At 39.6% G+C, this 21,971-nt stretch overlaps 1 protein-coding gene across 1 annotated transcript in view; it reads right to left on the reverse strand.

The window, feature by feature from the left end:
- Positions 1-21,971, reverse strand: part of LOC310929167 (guanine nucleotide-binding protein G(i) subunit alpha-2) — a gene marked incomplete at both ends in the record, with an annotated part of 59,171 nt that overhangs the window by 20,802 nt on the left and 16,398 nt on the right. Inside the window, 2 exons of the mRNA XM_083891886.1 lie at positions 1,149-1,290; positions 5,285-5,327. Coding sequence (XP_083748012.1) covers positions 1,149-1,290; positions 5,285-5,327 — 185 coding nt within the window. The remainder of the gene's footprint in view (positions 1-1,148; positions 1,291-5,284; positions 5,328-21,971) is intronic.

Genomic DNA, 21,971 nt, shown 5'->3' on the forward strand with positions numbered 1-21,971 from the left:
AGAGAGCATCTTGTAAAGAAAGGGGCCGATTCCTATCTTAACCCTTAATCTTAACCCTTAATCTTAACTGGCCCTGAAAACCAAGTGTTGAGGGTTATTTTGTCACTTAGAAATGGGACACCCCTTAAATGCAGATACGTCTTCAGACTGTAGGGGGCAGAATAACGCGAAAGCTGCGTCCAGTCTGGCGACTCCAAAAAAGAAGAAGAAGAAGAAAAAGAATGCATTTACGTCAGCCGTACTTGTCGCTTGTCCCGCACCGGCCTCCATTTAAAAAACATCGTAAAAATAAAAAAATACATTAAATGTTACGCAACAATGATGTCAGTAATCCATAATATGGGCCTAAACTAAGATAATACAATGGTTTTCATCATTTTTATATCTCTATTAACAAAGAAAACACTTATTTGTAGCGTACTCGTTTTGCTGCTTTCGGCACGCAATGCATTCTGGGTAGCCCTTGTGTGTGTGTGTGTGTGTGTGTACTTGCGGCATACTGAGGACCAGTGAGGGTTTTTAACCAACAAAGTGAGGTCATTTTTACGAAGTGAGGACATTTTGGCCGGTCCTCACTTTGTTTTCATTGAAATCACTTCCTTAGGTTGGACCATAATTTTTTTTTCAAATTTTGGACCAATTTTTTTTTTCAAATTTTGGACCAATTTTTTTTTTCAAATTTTAGACCAATTTTTTTTTTTCAAATTTTGGACCAAATTTTTTTTTTCAAATTTTGGACCAAATGTATTTTTTCAAATTTTGGACCAATTTTTTTTTTTCAAATTTTGGATCCCATTTTTTTTTGTCAAATTTTGGACCAAAAATTTTGGGTCAAATTTTTTTCTCAAATTTTGGACGACATAGTATAGAATGACGTTTTTGTCAAATGTTGGACCAAATATTTTGGGTCCAATTTTTTTTTTCAAATTTTGGGTAAAAAATTTGTTTCAAATTTTGGGGGTCAATTTTCTTTTTCAAATTTTGGGTCAATTCTCTTTTTCTAATTTTGGGTCAATTTTTTTTTTCAAATTTTGGAAGACAGTATAGTATGACGTTTTTTGTCAAATTTTGGACCAAAACTTTTTTTGTCAAGTTCTTTTTTAAATTTTGCTTGACATAGTATAGTATGACGTGTGTGTGTATCTTACCACTCTGGTTGGGCTGCTGTAGTCTATCTTCAGGTTGACCATGGCTTTAACAATAGCCATAATAGACTGGATGGTGTTACTGTAAACCACTGCTCGGTACTGCTTACACTCGTCTTCTGAGTAGCCGTCTTCATGGATGATCCTGAGGACATCGAGAACACATGCAACTTTTATTAAAGTGGATATATATATATATATATATATATGAAAAATGTGCTCTCTTGTATGGTCTCATTCTCTTTCTTATCTTCTCACTGCACCTCTCTCCATTTCCTCCAATTACCACAACAAGCTGAGGCAGATGGCTGCACATCTGAGTCTGAGTGACTGCCAGAGAGTTTTTTGTCTCTCTCTCTCTCTCTCTCTCTCTCTCCACTGATTCCAAGAGCTTGTTAATTGTTGGGCTTCCTCACAAAGATACCACATATAAACATGTACATCATCATCATCATCATCGTCGTCCAGGTGCAGAACTGCATTAAACCCATTTGTGACGCCTCAATAATCAGGATTTGCACGATCGAGTGAACAGTACTATAGTACGTCAATAACACGCTCTCCACTCACACGCGCTGTGTTTTATTATCTATTTTCCTCTTCATGGGAACACATTTTGTACAAAATTGACATCATGTGCTGTTGAAGAAAACCTGCAACGAGCAACTGAGACATTAACTCCTCAGGAAAACATTTACTAATGTTAGAAATCAAGTTGGTAGATTATTTTACTGCAGACTTCCATTGAAATTGATTTTTTGCAACCAGTGGAGTTTCCCCCTGGTGACTCACAGATACTTCCATCTTATATTTCCAATTGGAAGACTATAGCCATTTTATATATATATATATATATATATATATATAAAATAATATATTTATATATATATAAAATAATTAAAATGTAAAACAGTTGCACACATTTACTGGATTTCACATTTATTTATACACATATATATACACATATACACATATATACATATATACGTATATACACACATACTGATATATATACATATATATATATATATATATATATATATATATATATATATATATATATATATATGTATATATATACAAACACACATATATACACATACACACATGTATGTGTATATATACATATATGTTTTTAATTTTCACATTAAATGTATTATATATTCAGTATAACACATATATACACACACACACTTATATATAAGTATAACATGTAAAACAGCTGCACACATATAGTGGATTTTACATTTATTTCTCTGTTTCTGCATCATAAATTATGTTTTTATTGTGAATGAAACATCGTTCCATATTAAAAAACAAGCACTTTTACTTTGACTAAATTCAGTGAAATATTGTCACGAACATGTTTGCCCGACCACTACTACTTCCCCAGTTTTATTTCCCATCTTGACCAGACTAAGGTCATCTGAGTTTGACCTGGTAATTAATGTAAACATTTATACATTAAGTAAAAAAAATACTGTACAGTAAGAACTGGTTTATCAGTTACATGCTTTGGTGCAACAGCAATGAAGCGTATCGATTGTTTGCATTTATCGACCAAGGAAGCGTACGCTAATCACATCTGCACAACATCCAGTGTGTAGCTGTGTAGCGTAGGATGATGCAGTGAGGGTTAAAACACACACACACACACACACACACACACACACACACACACACACACACACACACACACACACACACACACACACACACACACACACACACACACACACACACACACACACACACACACACACACACACACACACACACACACACACACACACACACACACACACTGCTCCAACTCTGCAGCAATGATTTGATGCAGTAACCTGAGTTCACCTGCTGCTCTGCTCACTCACTGTGGACGTGGAGTGTAAAGACATCTGCACTCTATCATCACACACAATCACACACACTTCAATCGTCCAAGTCGTAAAAAAAGGGGAAGAAAGCGCACAGAGAACAAACTGTCATAAATAGGCGAGTAAATTGGTTGCTACCCCCATCAACGCATCTTCTAATCTACACATTTCATCCTCCAGGCTTGTGACAGCAAACACAACATTTACCAAGATGTTCTAAAGCAGGGGTTCTCAAAGTTTTGATACCTGAGGGCCAATTTAGGAACCCGACATTGGACTGAGGGCCGCCAAAGGAAAAAAAAACCAGAAAGAAATCCCATTTGTAATCATTTTAATGACCAGATTGCCGTTCTACAGTTTAACGTTAAGTAATATATGTGTTAATATAATAACGCTTTATAATTTACTGGGTAATTACCCAGTATTTTGGCCATTGTTCTTACCTTCTAATTACAGGTTAATACCAAGTAACACATTTCTGTTACCATATATTTACTGGGTAAATAGCTAGTAATTGGGGGCTGTAGCTACCTGCTTATTACCAGCTTATAACACAATAATACACTAAAATTCACCATATAGAAACCAGGTAAATACACAGTATTTTTGTTTACACTTATTGGTCTGTATCCAGTAATGTCCAATAAACATTTAACAAGTTTAGTCGCTCCTGGATTAAAACTATCAACTGTAATTCATTGCGGGGCCGCCAGAAATGTTTCTGCGGGCCCCCATTGGCCCCCGGGCCGCACTTTGAGAACCAATGTTCTAAAGAATACGACAGTGATTTTTTGCACCTTTTTGTCTGTTGTAATGTTACATAACATGAGCAGAGAGAGAGAGAGAGAGAGAGAGGCCAGAGTTGTGAGTGTTTGTGTGTTGGAGGTTGATTTATCAGTGCGTCCATATACCTGTTAATAAGAGGAACTTCTAAAAGTGACACACTGTTCCTGCTCCGAGCTCATAAAAAATACATTCGACGTCCGGCTATCCCAGAGGAACGTTAATATTTAAGCCTGCTTTTGTCTGTGTCTGTGTGTGTGTCTGTGTGTGTGTGTGTTCTTGTACTTGCGCCATACCGAGGACCAGTGAGGGTTTTTAACCAACAAAGTGAGGACATTTTTACGGAGTGTGGACATTTTGGCCGGTCCTCACTTTGTTTTCATTGAAATCACTTCCTTAGGTTGCTATAACATGCTATACTCTGTTTGTCAAAAAAAAAACATAGTATATAGTATGACTTTTTTTTGTCAAATTTTGGACCAAACATTTTGCGTCAATTTTTTTTTTCAAATTTTGGACCAAACATTTTGCGTCAATTTTTTTTTTCAAATTTTGGACCAAACATTTTGGGTCCAATTTCTTTTTTCAAATTTTGGACCAAAAATATTGCATCAATTTTTTTGTCAATTTTTTTTTCAAATTTTGGACCAAACATTTTGGGTCCAATTTTTTTTTCCAATTTTTTTTTCAAATTTTGGACCAAACATTTTGGGTCCAACTTTTTTTTCAAATTTTGGACAAAAAATTTTGCATCAATTTTTTTTCAAATTTTGGACCAAAAATTTTGGGTCAAATTTTTTTTCAAATTTTGGATGACAAAATAGTATGACGTTTTGGTCAAATTTTGGGTAAAAAATTTTTTTTCAAATTTTGGACCAAACATTTTGGGTCAAATTTTAGTAGATGTCATTCATGAAGTAGATATTTGTAATTGTGTTGATTTATAAAGTGGAAATGCTGGTCCTCACTTTGTCAGCTCTTTGACCCGGTCCTCAGTATGCAGCAAGTACAAGAATGTGTGTGTGTGTGTGTCAACAGACTCCAAAAACTATTAATGTGCTCGGAGCAGCGCAAAGACAATAAAACAGCACAAGGCCACGACACACACCCCTTAAAATCCACACATGGGCAAATTAACCTTATCTAACAATCACATGGCGACTAAAATAAATAAATTATTGAGCTCAAATGTCGGGTTTAATCTTCCTCATGGTCAGTGCCTGAGTGTAAATAGAGAATGTGTAAAGAATGAGTTTTTTAAACTTTCAAATGATGCTGCTAGTTTTCCCAAAACACAGGATCTATACATTAGCACATCGACTGTTCACTATAATTTAATTTTCAGTACAGAACGCCTGCAATAAACCGGTCAAAAAGTTGGGCTCATACGTTCAGTCAAGCTACTTTCCAGAAAGGTGGAGTCAACTTTACAATAGAATACAGAGATTTTAAAAAAATAACATTAATTTTGGAGTTACTTACTTCATTTGCTTTACAATGGTGCTCTTGCCAGACTCCCCTGCACCTGTAGAAACATAAAAAAGACCACAATTTACAAATGAACTTTTTTTTTTGTGCTTTTTCCATGATTAAAACAAGATTTCGGATTGTTTCCGCTTCTTAAATGTGAATATTTACTTTGTTTCTTTGCTCCACATAACAAAGAAATCATTAAAAAGTGAATAATTTTGGTTTGTGGACAAAACAAGACATTCGAGAACATAATCATTCCCATTTTTTTTTATGTTTTCTGACATTTTAAGGACCAAACAATTAGTCGATGAATCGATTATAAAACATAATTGTTAGTTGCAGCTCTAGAATAAAGTTTCTGTGACCCAGACATCGAGTCCTCCAGGTTGTAAAACGACTAATTCCAATGTTTATTTTCAATACTGCCCCCTATAGCAACTCATGCAGAGTAAAAACAAAAGTAAATCATTTAAATCTGGCATTGGATGTTTATAATAATAAATAAAACGTTAATTGCACATATAATAGATTTTTTTATGCTCAGCAAAAGCCACTGATTTCCTTTTAATTTCAGTCTCCTTTGCAAATCACCCTGAAGACATGACACTTAGGGTAAAAAAAAAAAAAAAATCAATCGATGTGAATTATTTACTACGTATAATTCAAATACATCATCTAGTGTTGATGTGGCTGTGAGCTACGGTCAGAACAACTCCATCAGAAACATCTTTGTTCTTCTACTATAAGTATAATAATATTATACTTGTAGTACAAGAACAATAGTATAATATTATTATACTTATAGTAGAAGAACAATAGTATAATAATAATATTATGCAAGTTTATGCAATATTAATGCAAGCGACACATTTGTTTGTGACATTGTAATTTGGGCGAGTTACGTTGAATAAATGGGAAATAACGATTTGTTTTGAGTGTGGACATGAACAGCAATTTATGGAAATAAATGATTTTTAAAAAGAAAATTAGATGGAAAACAGCTACAGTAAATGAGCTGGAAACACTGATATGGGTTCTTTAATATTACATTAATTAATTAGTACTGATTGGGGGATATTGCAGATCTTAAATGCTCAGATCAGAGCCGATCTGAGCATTTAAAAATTATTTCCATTTATTAATTGTATTTAAATATATATTAAAGGTGCCATATGTAAGAATGTGGCCAAAAACAGTTACTACATTCAAATTAAAAAATACCGAGGTCTTTTAGGTTTCGTTTTCTGACGCAACTGGCAACCCGTGGTTGCTCGGCAGCTGAGACTCTGACTGCAATGATTGGTAGACGGCGGTAGGTGGCGCCACATGCCAGTCTGCAAAATGTTTTATTTTTTAATGCAAATATTTTGTCTGTACTGTTGTTGTTGTTGGTGAGTTCAGTTTGTTATATGAACATTATTCCTGAGTCTCTGTGACATTTTAAGAGGATTTTACGGCCAGTTGCTTTAGATTTATTACATAATGCACCTTTAACTATACAAGGCATTTATTTCACAACAACGGTGTTTGATATACAGTATTTGGTCATCATTTTTCATACGATGCTCAGGTTCAGCACAACATTACTGTAACTCAGACCCTCGGATGTTTGTACAGAATATAAACAAACATTTAATGACATGTACGCAAACACAGATTTGCAAACTATTCCTCTTTCTCTGACCTGCAGCCTCCTTAACAGACATATGACAGAAGAGTTTATCCTTTAATCAGGAATATTATCTATTTTACTGACAGAGGCTATTTAAAAAAAACAAAAACTGTATTGCATAGGTTAAATACAAACATCTGATTTGGACTCAGTATGGGCAGAAACTAAAACATCTGAATGTGATTGGGCGCCAAAAGAGCTGATGAGGACATTCCTAGTACAAATATGCTGTTATACACACAATCCTCGTGTCACAGCACATTTTCATTCACAATCATTGCGAACTCGAGTCTTTTTCCACCGCGTCGTCAAGAAAAACGTGCCACCGTGCACCGTCTCGTCACGCCGCCCAGACCCGGGGCGTGCCAGAAAACATTAGCCATGCATGAAGCTAACAGACCACGTGGGACCAACAGTACTGCACCCCCCCACCCCCCCCCCCCCCCCCCCCGCCCAGCCCCCGCCTCTTATGCTGTCAACATTCATCACATTCACACACACATTCAGCACTTTTCTGAAGAGAGAGATGGAGCGACAGCACAGGGAGAAGGAGGGTGGGTGTAAAAGCGACGTCATCACGTGACCCGTCACTCATGTTTCTCCTGTGACACAGACGCAGAGAGACGTTTGGATGGACTGCTGCGTGTTCTGTTCTGTCTTACTATCACACCAAAAAAAAACATTAAAGGTGACATAGAGTGGTCCTGTTGCACATATATGTTAGTTATGGAGGTCTACTTACATATATTAACTTGTTTTTATGGTCAAAAACCTCCTAGTTTCTGTAAACGAGCCGATAGAAATCCTCTTTTCTGACGAACTTTCACTCCCAGAAGACAGAGGCTTGTGATTGGCCAGTACTATCCAGCACATCCGTTCTCAGAATCGCAGCGCCCCCCTCTGGAACGGTGGATGCACTGCTCCTCATTATCAAAACATTGTTTTAACAGTGTTTAAAAATAGCTTCTTCACGACTCCCCGCCACAGTCCCTTTGACGACCTTTGACCCGGAGTCAGACCCAGAGTCAGAAGACACTGTTGCTCGTGAAACACCTCCACAACGGACGTTATTCTTCTTCTGCAGTTCAATGTACGCAACCGGATGTGCCCGGACTAGTGCCCGGAGTAGGACGATCGGTTGTTCAGGAAAACCGCTGCTTACGTAACTATTACGGGATTTTCAGAGATCTCGTTGAGCCCCGAGATTACAATAAAACACAACGTTCTCAGCAGTGGCTGAACTGTTTGTTTTGAGCCGTCAGGGCTTCATAAACTGCCTTAAACAAGGCAATGATGCAGATACACACCAAAAAAACAGCGTTAATAGGAACTTCCGGTCTAGTTCCGCTTTAAAGGTGCCATATGTAAGAATGTGGCCAAAAACAGTTACTACATTCAAATTTTAAATACCGAAGTCTTTTAGGTTTTTCGTTTTCTGACGTAACTGGCAACCCGTGGTTGCTCGGCAGCTGAGACTCTACTGACTGCAATGCTTGACAGACGGCGGTAAAACATGATTTCAAAACATAAACGTTAGTCTGCAAAATATTTTTAATGCAAATATTGTGTCTGTACTGTTGTTGTTGTTGAGTTCAGTTTGTTATATGAACATTATTCCTGAGTCTCTGTGACATATTAGGAGGATTTTATGATTTATTACATAATGCACCTTTAAATGATTGAGTACAAACAAAAAAAGTTTCCTCAATGGCTTCAATATTGCACAGTTTTATTATTGCTGAATGTTTAACGTTCAACCTTCAACAAATCTGTTTGTTTCCACTTCATAGAATAAAAAACTAATTTGCAAGCGAATCTGCGAAACACAACGTTATGTAATGTTAAGTATCTCTTAGTATAATCACTTCCATCTGGATGTGTTTTCCTCCGACGAGACAAAGACAAACAGTTTTAAGGTTTTAACGCGAATGCAAATATGCATCCGTTGGGTTAGGACGAGTGCTGGCGGAGGAGTAAAGTGGAATATCGCTCTCTCTCTCTCTCTCTCTCTCTCTCTGCAGACTCATACAAACGCATGAAGGTCACCTTCGTCACTCCAGAATAAAACTCGTCCATTAATATTTCAAGCCCCAAAGGGAGGGTGAACGCTTTGCATTGCTTTGGAAAAAGAAAAGAGCATCCTCATCCTTCTCCGTGTTCTGGACGCTGCTTCGGGAGAACAGATGTGTCCGGTATGTCGCGCCGTCGTTGCTGGGTTTCAATACTTCTGTATTACCTAACGTTCAAACTTCACTACGCGAGTCAAACTCCCTTCAACGACGAGTTGATGTATTTGATGAATGACTGGCAGGAGTCAACCAAAGGCAGAGTCCAAGAGAAGAAGAAGGCGGGGCTTAACATTGAGTTTGATGAATGTTCGGTTATCTTGAAAAGTTCTAAAGTGGATGGAATATGGGAAATATGAGCGGAGGAATCAGGAAAACTGTTCGGGAATCAACATAGAAGTCTGGATATCGATATTTTTGGTAGTGCTGTGCAAAAGGTTAACGTGCGGCGCATCACGTCATGTTTACGGTGCCGCGACACCGGAGTCCAGGCACCATTAGCTGCATTAGCTCCGTTAGCTGCATTAGCTCCGGTTAGCGCGCCTACAGCGGAACTGGAGCGGTCTGTTTATTCGACGAAAAAAGCAGCGCTACAAAAAAACAGCGTAACTGCGTATGTGTGCCTCTGTTTTTAAAGTTTAGCGTTACTTTAGAGACTCAGTTTAACAATCGGGGAGTCACGTAAACATGACGTCGCGCGCGTCTTTTTCCGGTCAGTCGTCATGGAAACGCGTTGTGCGTCAACGCTGACGCCGTTACACGCCATTGACGCATTAAAGGGGAAATAAGTAGTTTATAGTGCCATCTAGAGAGGCTGAAATTTACAACAAAGAACTGCTCCTCTGCTCACCCCCTCCCTTCCCTGAGCGCTACGGTGTCCTCAGCTGGTCAAATGTCGTCCTCGTCGTCTTTCTCCGTGTCAGCAGATGAGGTTCGTGAGGCGAGGGAGAGGGCGGAGCTACCGCGGCCGTAGCAGACGAAGCGGAGAGAGTGGAGGCGGGACTTCTGCTACAAGTAAAGAGACGCTTGATTTGTTCTCTCGCGTTTGTCCTTACAGGCTCCGGTAGAAACATGGCGTCTCTCTGCTAACAGTGTCTATGCAACCGCGGCCCGTGACCGTGTTATTTTACATGACTTTTTGAAACACTACGAAAATGAAACAAAAACTATTATACATCGACTAGACAATGCAGGAGCACATAATATGTATAAAAAAGTGGATTTTGGGTTATATAAACCCATAAATACTACATATTGTACCTTTAACGTTTGACAGCACAAATTTTTGGATATTGATATCAGCAGATATGGTCTTAAAAAACGTATTATTTGATATCGCCATATGCACCAGGATCTACCCATGTGACGAATGACTGCAACGGCAGGATAAATAGGCTGTTACCTCCTTGACTTCTACACCCCGCCCTCTAAAATGTGTGTTTTTTATAACAAATATTACATTAATTTCACTAGAAGAAGAGACTAAATGGCGTCTGCAGTTGGGCACGGGGGGAAAAAAATACATGCTGGTATCGGATAATTGGCCCTATTGACTCCCAATATATCAGATAGATGGATGGATACATCACAATAGAGCTGCAGCTAACGATTATTTTCATAATCGATTCATCTGTCGAGTATTTCCTCGATTAATCGAGTAATCGTTCGGTCCATAAAATGTCAGTAAATGTAGAAAAATATTGATCGGCGTTTGTCAAACCTGGAAAATTACGCTGTTCTCGAATGTCTTGTTTTGTCCACAAACTAAAATGATTCAGTTTACATGACTTGAGCAAAGAAACCAGAAAATATTCACATTTGAGAATCTAAAACGACCAGAAATCTTGTTTTAATAATGAAAAAAACCCTCAAACCGATTATCAAAATAGTTGACGACTCGTTTAGTAATATTTGAGTAATTGCTTCAGCTCTTTATCAATCGTAGCAGCACATGTAATGACAGGTAAATGAACTAGACACGAACACTTGAGCTTCACATAAACTCAGCTGAATCTATTCATTTAAAAAACCATACAAGCATATCTCTCCCAAAATGTCAAACATATTCTTTTAAATGAATTATATTCATTTTAATTAACAGATGTGTTGTCGGCGCAAGTTAATTAACCCACAGTGGCCTCTGTCAATAATCCAGGCGGGTGATGTAATGCTGCAGGAATTAAGACACTTGGGGCCTTTAACACCAATTAATCATCGTTGACCTACTGTATGAGCAGCGTTTTATGGTTTCCATTGCAATAGTATTGTTAACATCTTCAACGACGGCCAATAAATATGTCTTTTTCTGCGATCTAATGCATCGTTGTTGACCATATACACATTATATCTAATGAAAACATGAGGAGTATGAGGAGGATCATCTCACTTGTGGATCAATCAGATTCAACAAGCTTATTTTATGGCTATGTAAATTAGAAATGTCCTTATTTTTTGAAGGAAAATCCCTTTTTTTCAATGTCTATAACATTAAATGAATCATAAATACACTCTATACATTGTTAATGTGGTAAACGACTATTCTAGCTGCAAACGTCTGGTTTTTAATAGAATATGTACATAGGTGTATAGAGGCCCATTTCCAGTGTTCTGATGGTACATTGTGTTTGCTAATGGCGTTAGAAGACTATTGGATGATTAGAAAACCCTTGTGCAATGATGTTAGCACAGCTGATAGTTTTGCTGGTTCTTTGATGAAAGGGCAACATTATTATTTGGAATAAAAATCATTATATCTAATCTCGTCAATGTCTTGACTATATTTTCTATTCATTTTGCAACTCTTTTGATGAATAAAAGTGTGACTTTTAATGGAAAACACCCAAAAAATTGTATAGGTGACCCCAAACTTTTGAACGGTAGTGTATATATGCGAGATGCGTTGAGAGTCGGACAATTTGTGAACAATGTCATTTAATCACATTACTCACAACAGCGGAGATTAATTTGTCCCATTATTTGAGACGCCACCAAACTACTCGTCTCGTCCGTTCACGTGCAAACGTCGTCAAAAAAAACGACGCTTCATCGTGGGATAACAAGGGCTTCTTCTGTACGTGATTAATGAATCGACACTGAACGCGGCATTATGTGCAAATTAGACGTCCGGGGCGCGCGGCGATTGATTTCGACAACAGTGTCGTGTGTGTGTGTGTTATTGAAGCAGAGGGAACATCACACACAGCATGACTAAAGGAAAACCATCTTCACATTGATATTACAGATGAATCTGCAGTCATGTTCTAACTGATCTTACATTAAAGCCTTCTGAATAGAAACAGTAATGAGAATTACAAAATCCCCTGTGTGCTGTGTGGGCAGAGAAGACGAGTTCTATCTTTTTTAAAGCGGAACTAGACCAGAAGTTCCAATTAATGCTGTTTTTTTAGTGTGTATCTGCGTCATTACCTTGTTTATGAAGCCCTGAAGGTTCTAAACAAACAGTTCAGCCACTGCTGAGAACGCTGTGTTTTATTGTAATCTCGGGGCTCAGCGAGATCTCTGAAAAAACCCGGTCCGGTTACGTAAACACCGGTTCTCCGGGGCAGCAGATCCTCCTGCTCCGGGCACTAGTCCGGGCACATCGGGTTGCGTACATTGAACCGCAGAAGAAGAATAACGTCCGTTGTGGAGGTGTTTCACGAGCGACAGTGTCTTCTGAGGTCGTCAAAGGGGCTGAGGCGGGGAGTCGTGAAGAAGCTATTTTTAAACACAATGTTTTGATAATGAGGAGCAGTGCATCCACCGTTCCAGAGGGGGGCGCTGCGCTTCTGAGAGCGGGTGTGCTGAATATACTGGCCAATCACAAGACTCTGTCTTCTGGGTGAGACAGTTGAGTCTCAAGTCTCGCGGCTGGGAAACAGCGTCAGAAAAGAGGATTTCTATCGGCTCGTTTACAGCAACTAGGAGGTTTTTGACCATAAAAACGAGTTAATGTATGTAAACAGACCTCCATAACTAACATATATGTGCAACAGGACCACTCTATGTCACCTTTAAACATTGTTAAAAGTCAACCAGAGTCAATTTCCTGCTTCTCCAACCACAACTATTCATAGCTCATCCATGCTGGGCTTTATCAGCCGAGGACAGCATGGCCGTAGTTCTCCGTCATCAGTCATGTAGAAAATTTCCTGAAGTCAAAACCATCCAATCAATCATCGGTCAACTGGCCACGCCCTCCTCGACTCTTTCAGCTCCATCGCACCAAACCGGCTATTTGAGCTCTTGATAAATAACCGACTGGAGTAAACCTAATTACTGTCCTTTCAATCTTAAGAGAACGTCCAGAATGTTTAAGTGGTAGTTGAAAAGAGAGGCCTTCAAGTAAAAATACAAACAGACGCTGCTTTAAATAGACTCATCGAGTGATTCGATCACGCGGAAGAGCGACCGCATGATGTGTGATAAACGAAGGAAAATCATATTAATAAAGGTTTTGTGAAGTTAATTAATGAATACTGACATTTTGGGAGCATTCTTTGCGAAATAAATAGTGATATGTGATTATTTTCACTGGCAATAACTCGTGAAAAATTGCTGACTTCGCTAAAAAATAAAGTCTGTTGGCCGACCAAAACCAACAGTTGCACGATGCAGCCTCGGGCCCTTATTTACTTGTTCCAAGTAAAATCCATACTCTTACTGAGAGAGAGAGAGAAATCTTACTGAGGCATGAAAATAATGAATCACTCGCTGGCTCACAGCAACCGTGTGTTGTTCACCTTTACACATTCACACTGAAACCTCAAAACCTCCCACTGAGGAATAAAGTCATTTAATGCTGGTGCGGCAGTTTGTCGAGAGGAGGTGTCAAAAAACACGGAAAAAAAACAAGATATATCAGTATTATTATGAACTTGTGTGATGTCTATGGACGACAGGAGGAAATGCCTGTAGTTATTTTCCAGAATAACTTCAAATATTTACAATTTACTGCATGTTAAAATACCGTTTTAACAGTTTAAAAACAAAAAAAGAGAATAACACTGCAGTTGTACACGTACAACAGATTTTGCGTGTTAAACGATCAGTATAAGGTTTTTTGAGTCGCTCAATGTTTCTTTGTCGCACGAAACTCCAGTATGTACAGGTGTTCTTCCCGCTGATTCTCGGGCTTTCTGAAATTACCGTAATAACCACACGTTGGCTTTGACGTGCAACTTCTCAGCTTTCAGGAACCGTTAGCGCAATCTAGCGCGTAACTACGGTCGCGCAAAGTGCGTCTGTGCAAACGTAGCGTCTGCGACACCGAACGCAAGAAGATCACACTGAGAAACTGGGGTTGATGTGTGAAATGACCTCGCGACACGCGGTCCACGATTCCAATAATATCGCGATACAACGATTCTCTGATCGTCAATATATTGCAAGACAATCATACGGCGATAAATCGCGGTGTTTGTCTCACTGAAGGAAAACAAAACGTCAACGTGAAAAGTTAAAAGTGCCGGATTTCTATGTTTAGACATAACATAGAGAACAAAGTGCGTAAAGTCTATGTATTGAACGTGGATGGAGCATCTCTTAACGTAGCTTTCTCGGGACCGTATCCATGTTCCCCGGGTCCTATGTTCCTCGCTTTGTATGTTACCTGGGATCATAGGACCCTTTCTCTAAAAAAGGGTCCTATGTTCCCCGCTTTGTATGTTCCCCGCTTTCACCCAAAAGGACCCGGGGAACATAGGACCCTACCCCTTACCCTAACCCTAAAGCCCAATTTATACTCCTGCGTAAAGTGCTCTGCGTAGGTTACGCAGATTCCTCTGCGTCGACGCAGAACCTGTTGTAGAGCCTCTGCGTCGTCTCCGGGTGCACGGAATATTTTTTAAGTGTCCGTCACTCCGTCGAGGGGACAACGGAGACGGCAAGAGCTGCGATTGGTCCTCAGGACAGGCCGAGCGAAGCTGCTCTGTGCCGGCTCACAGTGAGCACCGAGCGTCCACAGAGGCGGAGCTGATCACCGCCGACTTCGTCGCTGCCAAACTATAAATACGTCATATCTTAACACACACAGCACATGTTTAGACTCTAAATGGCCAATTTCTCGCCTCAAATTATCTTAAAACTGCGTTCCGGGACACAGAAAAGTGACAAACGGCCACTGTTTAAACAACAACAGTCTTTCTCTCTCTTTCTCCCTCGGACGCCATTGCTCACTGTAGCCAAAAGCACAACAACCTTGCGCAGCGACCCCTACTGATCGGGCGGGAAATTGCAGCGCCTATCCGTCACCACGACGCAGAAGTATAAAGGCTCGAGTGGTCTACGTGGTGACGCAGACGGATAACCCATTACGCAGTCGGAGAAGTATAATGTGGCCTTAACCCTTTACCCTGGAGCTCCACACCCAGGCTTCCACAAAGTGGGGAACATAGGACCTTTTTTGGGAAAAACAGGGAACATAGGACCCGGGGAACATAGGTACGACCTCGCTTTCTCTGCCATTTCCCCGCTGTAAACTCCAGGTAACTTCAGCCCAAGTTTCCCACATTTATTAATTAAAATACTGATATTTGCCCTGTCGTATGGATTATCGTATTGGAACGATGAAGGACGACGATATATATCACCAAATCCATATTTTGCCCCACCTCTACTTGCGCATTGGAAGGCACCGTTAGGAGAAAACCTGGTGGGTTGAGAACTAAATTATAAATTCATCAGTTTGATAATTTCACACACGAATTGAACATTTAACAAGGGAAATAAATAGAAAAAAACCCAAAACATAATTAAGGCTTAATATTGCATGTGTAGGAGTGTTGCTCAAGCCACGCACCGCAGAACACGAGTACGCGAGTATCAGCAGGACACCAACTTCTTCTCTGAGTGCTTTCTGCATCACTTCACTGCCAACACTTTGGCAGTTACATGCAAGAGCATACGTGGATAAGTCACAGGCAGACTCTTAAGACTCTTAAGACTCTTAAGACTCTACCATTTCAGATTTCAGAGAGACCAAGCTCCCCAACTATGACCCACTTAACATAATTACTTCCCAAAAGCCTTCACTTAACTAATTATGACACTTAAACCAAACTTAGTGTTTCCACTTTATAGGCGGCTCAATTCACATCCTTGGGCTACTTAATTCAGACCCTGATATCTATGTTTCATCTTCTGCAGATTTAAGACCTGGACTTAAATCTGCAGGGTTAGGGTTAAAGGTGCATTATGTAATAAATCTAAAGCAACTGGCCATAAAATCCTCCTAATATGTCACAGAGACTCAGGAATAATGTTCGGTAACGCTTTCTTTTACAGTCCCCTAATTACCTGGTATTTAGCTGGTAAATTCATGGTAACACTAAAGTGTTGCTAGGTAATTACCAAGGGTAATAAGATAAGTAAATACAGTGAAACAGTTGCCAAAATACTGGGTAATGCACGGTAATGTACTCGGTAAGTAAAGTAAAACTGTACTGTAAAAGAAAGCCAAGCTTGTTTCCATGTAATTACACACATTTTTAGGGTTAGGTTTGTTAGATTACCCCTTGGGTAAATAGCTAGTAATTAGGTACCTGCTTATTACCAGTTTATAACCCAATAATACACTTACATTTACCATAGTTTTGCCATAGTTTAGCTGTACATACCTTCTTATTAACAGCAGTAATAACACGCTATAATTAACTATATAGTTACCAGGTAAATGCCCAGTATTTTGGCAACAGTTTCACTGTATTTACTTTCTTATTACCGTTGGTAATTACCTAGTAACACTTTGGTGTTACCATGAATTTACCAGGTAAATACCTGGTAATTAGGGGACTGTAAAAGAAAGCGTTACCTAATGTTCATATAACAAACTGAACTCACCAACAACAACAGTACAGACAAAATATTTGCATTAAAAAAAACATTTTGCAGACTGCAAATCATGTTTATGTTTTGAAATCATGTTTTGGCATGTGGCGCCACCTACCGCCGTCTACCAATCATTGCAGTCAGTAGAGCAGGGGTGTCAAACTCAAATACAGAGCGGGCCAAAATTTAAAACTGAACAAAGCCGCGGGCCAAGGTTGAACAAATTAACCTTTTAATAGGGACCCAAACAAGTTTTGCATTGAATATTGAACAAGCAAGGCTTGTATAACTTTATAGTGACATGCAAAATCGAGTTTCAAATAATAATTTAAAAATATCAATGCCATATCAAATAAAATTTAATTAAAAAATTGAATGCCTCTTTTCTATTTGCAGCCTTCTGAGATAAATATCAACATTAACTTTTTCCACAAGCTAATAAATTTGAAAATACCGCTATACTGACCATCAAAGTCGCCAAATCGCCGCTGTATAATACCGGCGGGCCAGCTCTAATGTTAATTTGATATTGCCTCAAGGGCCAAATGAAATTACACTGCGGGCCAAATTTGGCCCCCGGGCCAGAGTTTGACACCCATGCAGTAGAGCCTCAGCTGCCGAGCAACGACGGGTTGCCAGTTACGCCAGAAAACGAAACCTTAAAGACCTCGGTGTTTTTGAATTTGAATGTAGTAACCGTTTTTGGCCACATTCTTACACATGGCACCTTTAAAGCCGAGTGGACGAGCACCGTTTTGGATCCGTCTTCTCAGAATATATAGAGTTTCTAAGAGCATCACAAACACCATCGCTCAGTGTCACACACAGCCCAGAACTGAGACATTTCTCCTGCAGAGACCCGCGTAACGGCGCACACGCCGGCGTCACAGGCCGTCTACGGTCTACATAACTGCCACGGGAGAGTGACTCACTGGCGTAGCTGTGACACAATTCCCTGGCTCGGCTCTCGTCCTGGTGCACTGCACTGTCCCCTGATTCACTGGTGTCACGGCTGCTTACATCCAACGAGCTTTTACGGTCGTCTAAAGGTTAACTTCCTGCGGGCGTTGATTTTTCGCTGAGCAGAATTCACAACGAGGATGCAGCCGCCGCGACTCGGCGGAGCTACTGGAGCTGGCCGATACAAGCACGAGCACACCTGATGTTATTTCATGGGGTAAATACAATTCTAGTAATTCTAGAGAGGAATGCATTTAAAAAGGTTCAGTGCATGATCCTGTTGTGTGTCCTGCATCGTAAAGGCCGTCAAAATGCCTTGAAAAGATCCCAATCGTCACTTTAAGGTGAAACATAAAGAACAAAGACTCCCCGTAAAAGCACATTCATCATTCATCTACAGCACAAACTAGCATCGGCGCTACTTCCGTCTCAGCCCTGCATCACAATGAGAGCATGAGAGAGAGAGAGCATGAGAGGGAGGAAGTTTACATGAGTGGTTGATACAGTACATGTTGATGCTTGGAGTAGAAAAGTAGGTCATCAGAGGAGGAGCAGCGGAGCCTTCACTGCACTCTGACTGTACTGAGAGTGTCTTTAATCCCATGTTACATATTTACACAAGGAGCACAAACACAGTTATGTGACCTGGATGTTTCAGAAATAGTATTATGATGTCATGAAACCAATCAAGCACAAGCACATCTGGAGCTATAGGTCGAAAAAAAAAAGAAAAGCTACTACACAGACTTAAAGCCTTTGCATTCTTGTAGTGCAACATAGTCAGATTTGTTGGGATCCAACAAATTTTTTCTCCAACCTGAATCCTCAGTGAATGCAGCTTAAACATTAGCAGCATCTGAATTTCACGGAGTGATTTTGTAGCTTTTATGCTTTTTACACCCATTTTTGTCAACATCTAACCAATCAGAAAGTGTCGCGTTTATGATGTAAAATAAACAAATACATATCAAACAAATACTTAAACAATAATGTTAATCAACAGAGGCACCCGGAAACAAGGTAATAAAAAAGATTTATAAATAAAATATACATTTAAATAATCACATCTGACAACGATGTAAAAACTGTGAAAAAAAACGTTGGTAAAAATGGGGAGAAAAATTCTAAATAAACTACAGCAATCCAAACTATTTATTTTATTTATTACTTTTTAGTTAATTGCTCTTGGGGGCCCTCTAGTGGTTCGCTTATGCCTTGGGCCGGCCCTGGTGCAACCGAACTGTGACGCGTACCAAAGAAGCGAACTCTGGTCCGCCTCAGAACGCAAGTCTCGGTTCGCTTCAAGTGAACCAAATGCAGGGCATTGTGGGTAAACGCAACCAAAACATACGGTTATGTAGGACGATTAGCTGGTAAAGTCCGTATATGGTGTCGCATGTTAGCATAAAAACGATAGGATTCGATTGCAGCTCCGTGTTTTGCTCTGATGCGGCGTAAAACAAAAGTTATCCTGCATTAACCAATAGCTGAGCGAGTTTTCTTGTTCAGTGTTCTTCTACTTCAGTAATTCTTGACGCAGCGCCGCCTCAGGCGAGGAGGGGAATACGTTACTCAAAAGGTTAGGTTTGTTTCACTAAAGTTCAGTGTGAAAGCAAGAGAGTCTAGCGTGCCATCAGGTGTGAAAACGACCTTAAAGACCTTCCTGAAGAGGTCTCACCTCCTGAATCAAGTTGGCTTACCCTGGATTTCCACTGGACGCGGAACGGCAGCGGCGCGGTCGCCGTTGCAAATCGCTTCCATTCTAATCAATGTGAGCATTTCCACCAGACGCGATGCGGCGCGTCTCAGCAGCGGCCCAGAAGAGGCTCGCCGCGCCGCAGCGCTATCGGTAGGAATCAGTTCTATTTTTTCCGTTGCCGCTGCTGAACCTCGTAAATTTCAACGAAGCAGATCGCACCAGACAGGAAAAGCGACACAGAATCAAAGTAAAACATTTCCGCCCCCCTTTCAAAATAAAACAATACGCAGGTCATACAGCCTGTCACAACTTCACATCAACATTACGTCGTGACCGGTGCTGCCAGGTCAACAGTCAATTAATCAGAGCGTCTCTGAGAGTCATAATGTACGACGAGAGACTGATTGTTGAAGTGGAGAAACATAAAATCATTTATGACACCAGATCAACAGTTCTTCCACATCAGAGAATGAAAGTAGCTGTTGTTGTTGTTTACTTTATACACACAGTCTAAGGCTGGATCTCGCGAACTCGCGTCCTTTTGAGATTATCGCGCGATCTTCCGTGAATACCGCCGGCTCCCAAGGCTCCGCGCCGCTGCCGTAACGTTACGCGCCCGGTGGGGATTGACGCCGGACAGAGGACGAAGCAGAACCTAGCAGCGTCCGTTCCACGTCCAGTGGAAATCCGGGGTAACTTGGTGTGGGTGCACACATCGAATTATTTGCAATTTTCTGCAGGTTTATTTTCTGTTGCACGTTGACGTGCAAAGGCCTTTTTTTTTTTAGTCTGGAGGGAAAAGGAACGAGGAGGTTGAAAATGACAAGAAAGAAAAGTGGTCGTTCAATCTCCTGCACAGCATTTGAGAACGGAGAGGTCTTGATGAACGAAAGGCTGTGACGTGGCGCGACGCTGCTCATCTGCGACACAATCAATCACTGCTCTCTCAGGAGGAAAAACCACTGAAGTCTGAGACGCTTGATTAATGTCATTTATAGTAAAACACATGCATTTACTTCTAATGCTCTTAGACCACAGTCTAGTGCGTCCACGTGGACAGAGCTCACCACCACTCAATAAACACAACCTCACAAAACAACTCCACAGCAAATGTGCCATTATTTCATTTTTTTATGGCCATGACATACACAAGCAAACTGTGTCACTGATATCAGGGTGAAGATCCTGCTCCTAAAATCATCATAGATCACACGACTCTTGACAATTAAAGAAAGTGACTTCATGCCGTCAAGAGACTAGAAAACATCCCCAGGATACGAGGTCTTAGATAATGTTTTTTTGGCCATTTCCAGCAAAGAAGTCAATCTGCCAACAGTGGATCAAATTTTGTGGCTGGTTTTACACAGCGTTGACCTACTTCTTACATTTGATATAAAAAAAAATGACATTTATCCCCTCAGGCCAATTTGAGAATATGATTCTTTTATCTCTGCTGCAGTGGTTAAGTTTCACAACCGTGACTAAAAACTTCATATATTTTAAGCTTGGACGAGTGTGGTGTCAGTCTACATGGAATAATAATCTTCAAATGGACATGTGTTAATATCTGGCTCTTTGTTTTCCCACTTTATGAGACTAAATGTCTGCTGTGCAAAATATTGTCAAGATAATTCTGATTTTAATCTCAGAATTCTTCACCAATACTTTGTTAATCTCAGAATTCCCGAATTTTCCTTTAATCTCAGAATTCTGATTTTAATCTCAGAATTCTTCACTAATACTTTGTAAATCTCAGAATTCCCGAATTTTCCTTTAATCTCAGAATTCTGACTCAGACTTTCGTTAATCATTGTCCTAATTTAATAAATAAATAAATACAAATACAAATCTCAGAATTCTTCACTCAGACTTCACCCAGACTTTTTCATTAATCTCAGACTTCTGACTCTAATCTCAGAATTTTATCTCAGAATTCTGACATTAATTTAAGAATTTAATCTCAGACTTTTTGTTAATCTTACAATTCTAACTTTTTCTTTAATCTCAGAATACTTCACTCAGACTTTTTCATTAATCTTAGAATTCTGAAGTTTTCTTTCATATCAGAATTCTGACTTTAATCTCAGGATTTAATCTCAGATTTCACTCAGACTTTTTTTTGTTAATCTCAGAATTCTGACTTTTTTGTTAATCTCAGAATTCTGACTTTTTCGTTAATCTCAGAATTCTTCACTCAGACTTTTACAATAATCTTAGAATTCTGACTTTAATCTCAGAATTTTATCTCAGAATTCTGACTTTATCTCAGAATACTTAATCTCAGAATTCTGACTAAAATCTTAGAATTTAATGTCAGAATTCTAAATTTTTTTCTCAGAAGTCTGACTATATTTATCAAAATTCTGACTTCAATCTCACTCAGAATTCATGCCGTTATATGTATTTTTTTTACCATGTGGCCCTAATGCTCTTCCGTAGTTCCACTAATGTGTGTATGATGGAGTCTGATAA

Source organism: Microchirus variegatus, assembly GCF_963457635.1.
Source record: "Microchirus variegatus genome assembly, chromosome: 7".
Classification (NCBI taxonomy): domain Eukaryota; kingdom Metazoa; phylum Chordata; class Actinopteri; order Pleuronectiformes; family Soleidae; genus Microchirus; species Microchirus variegatus.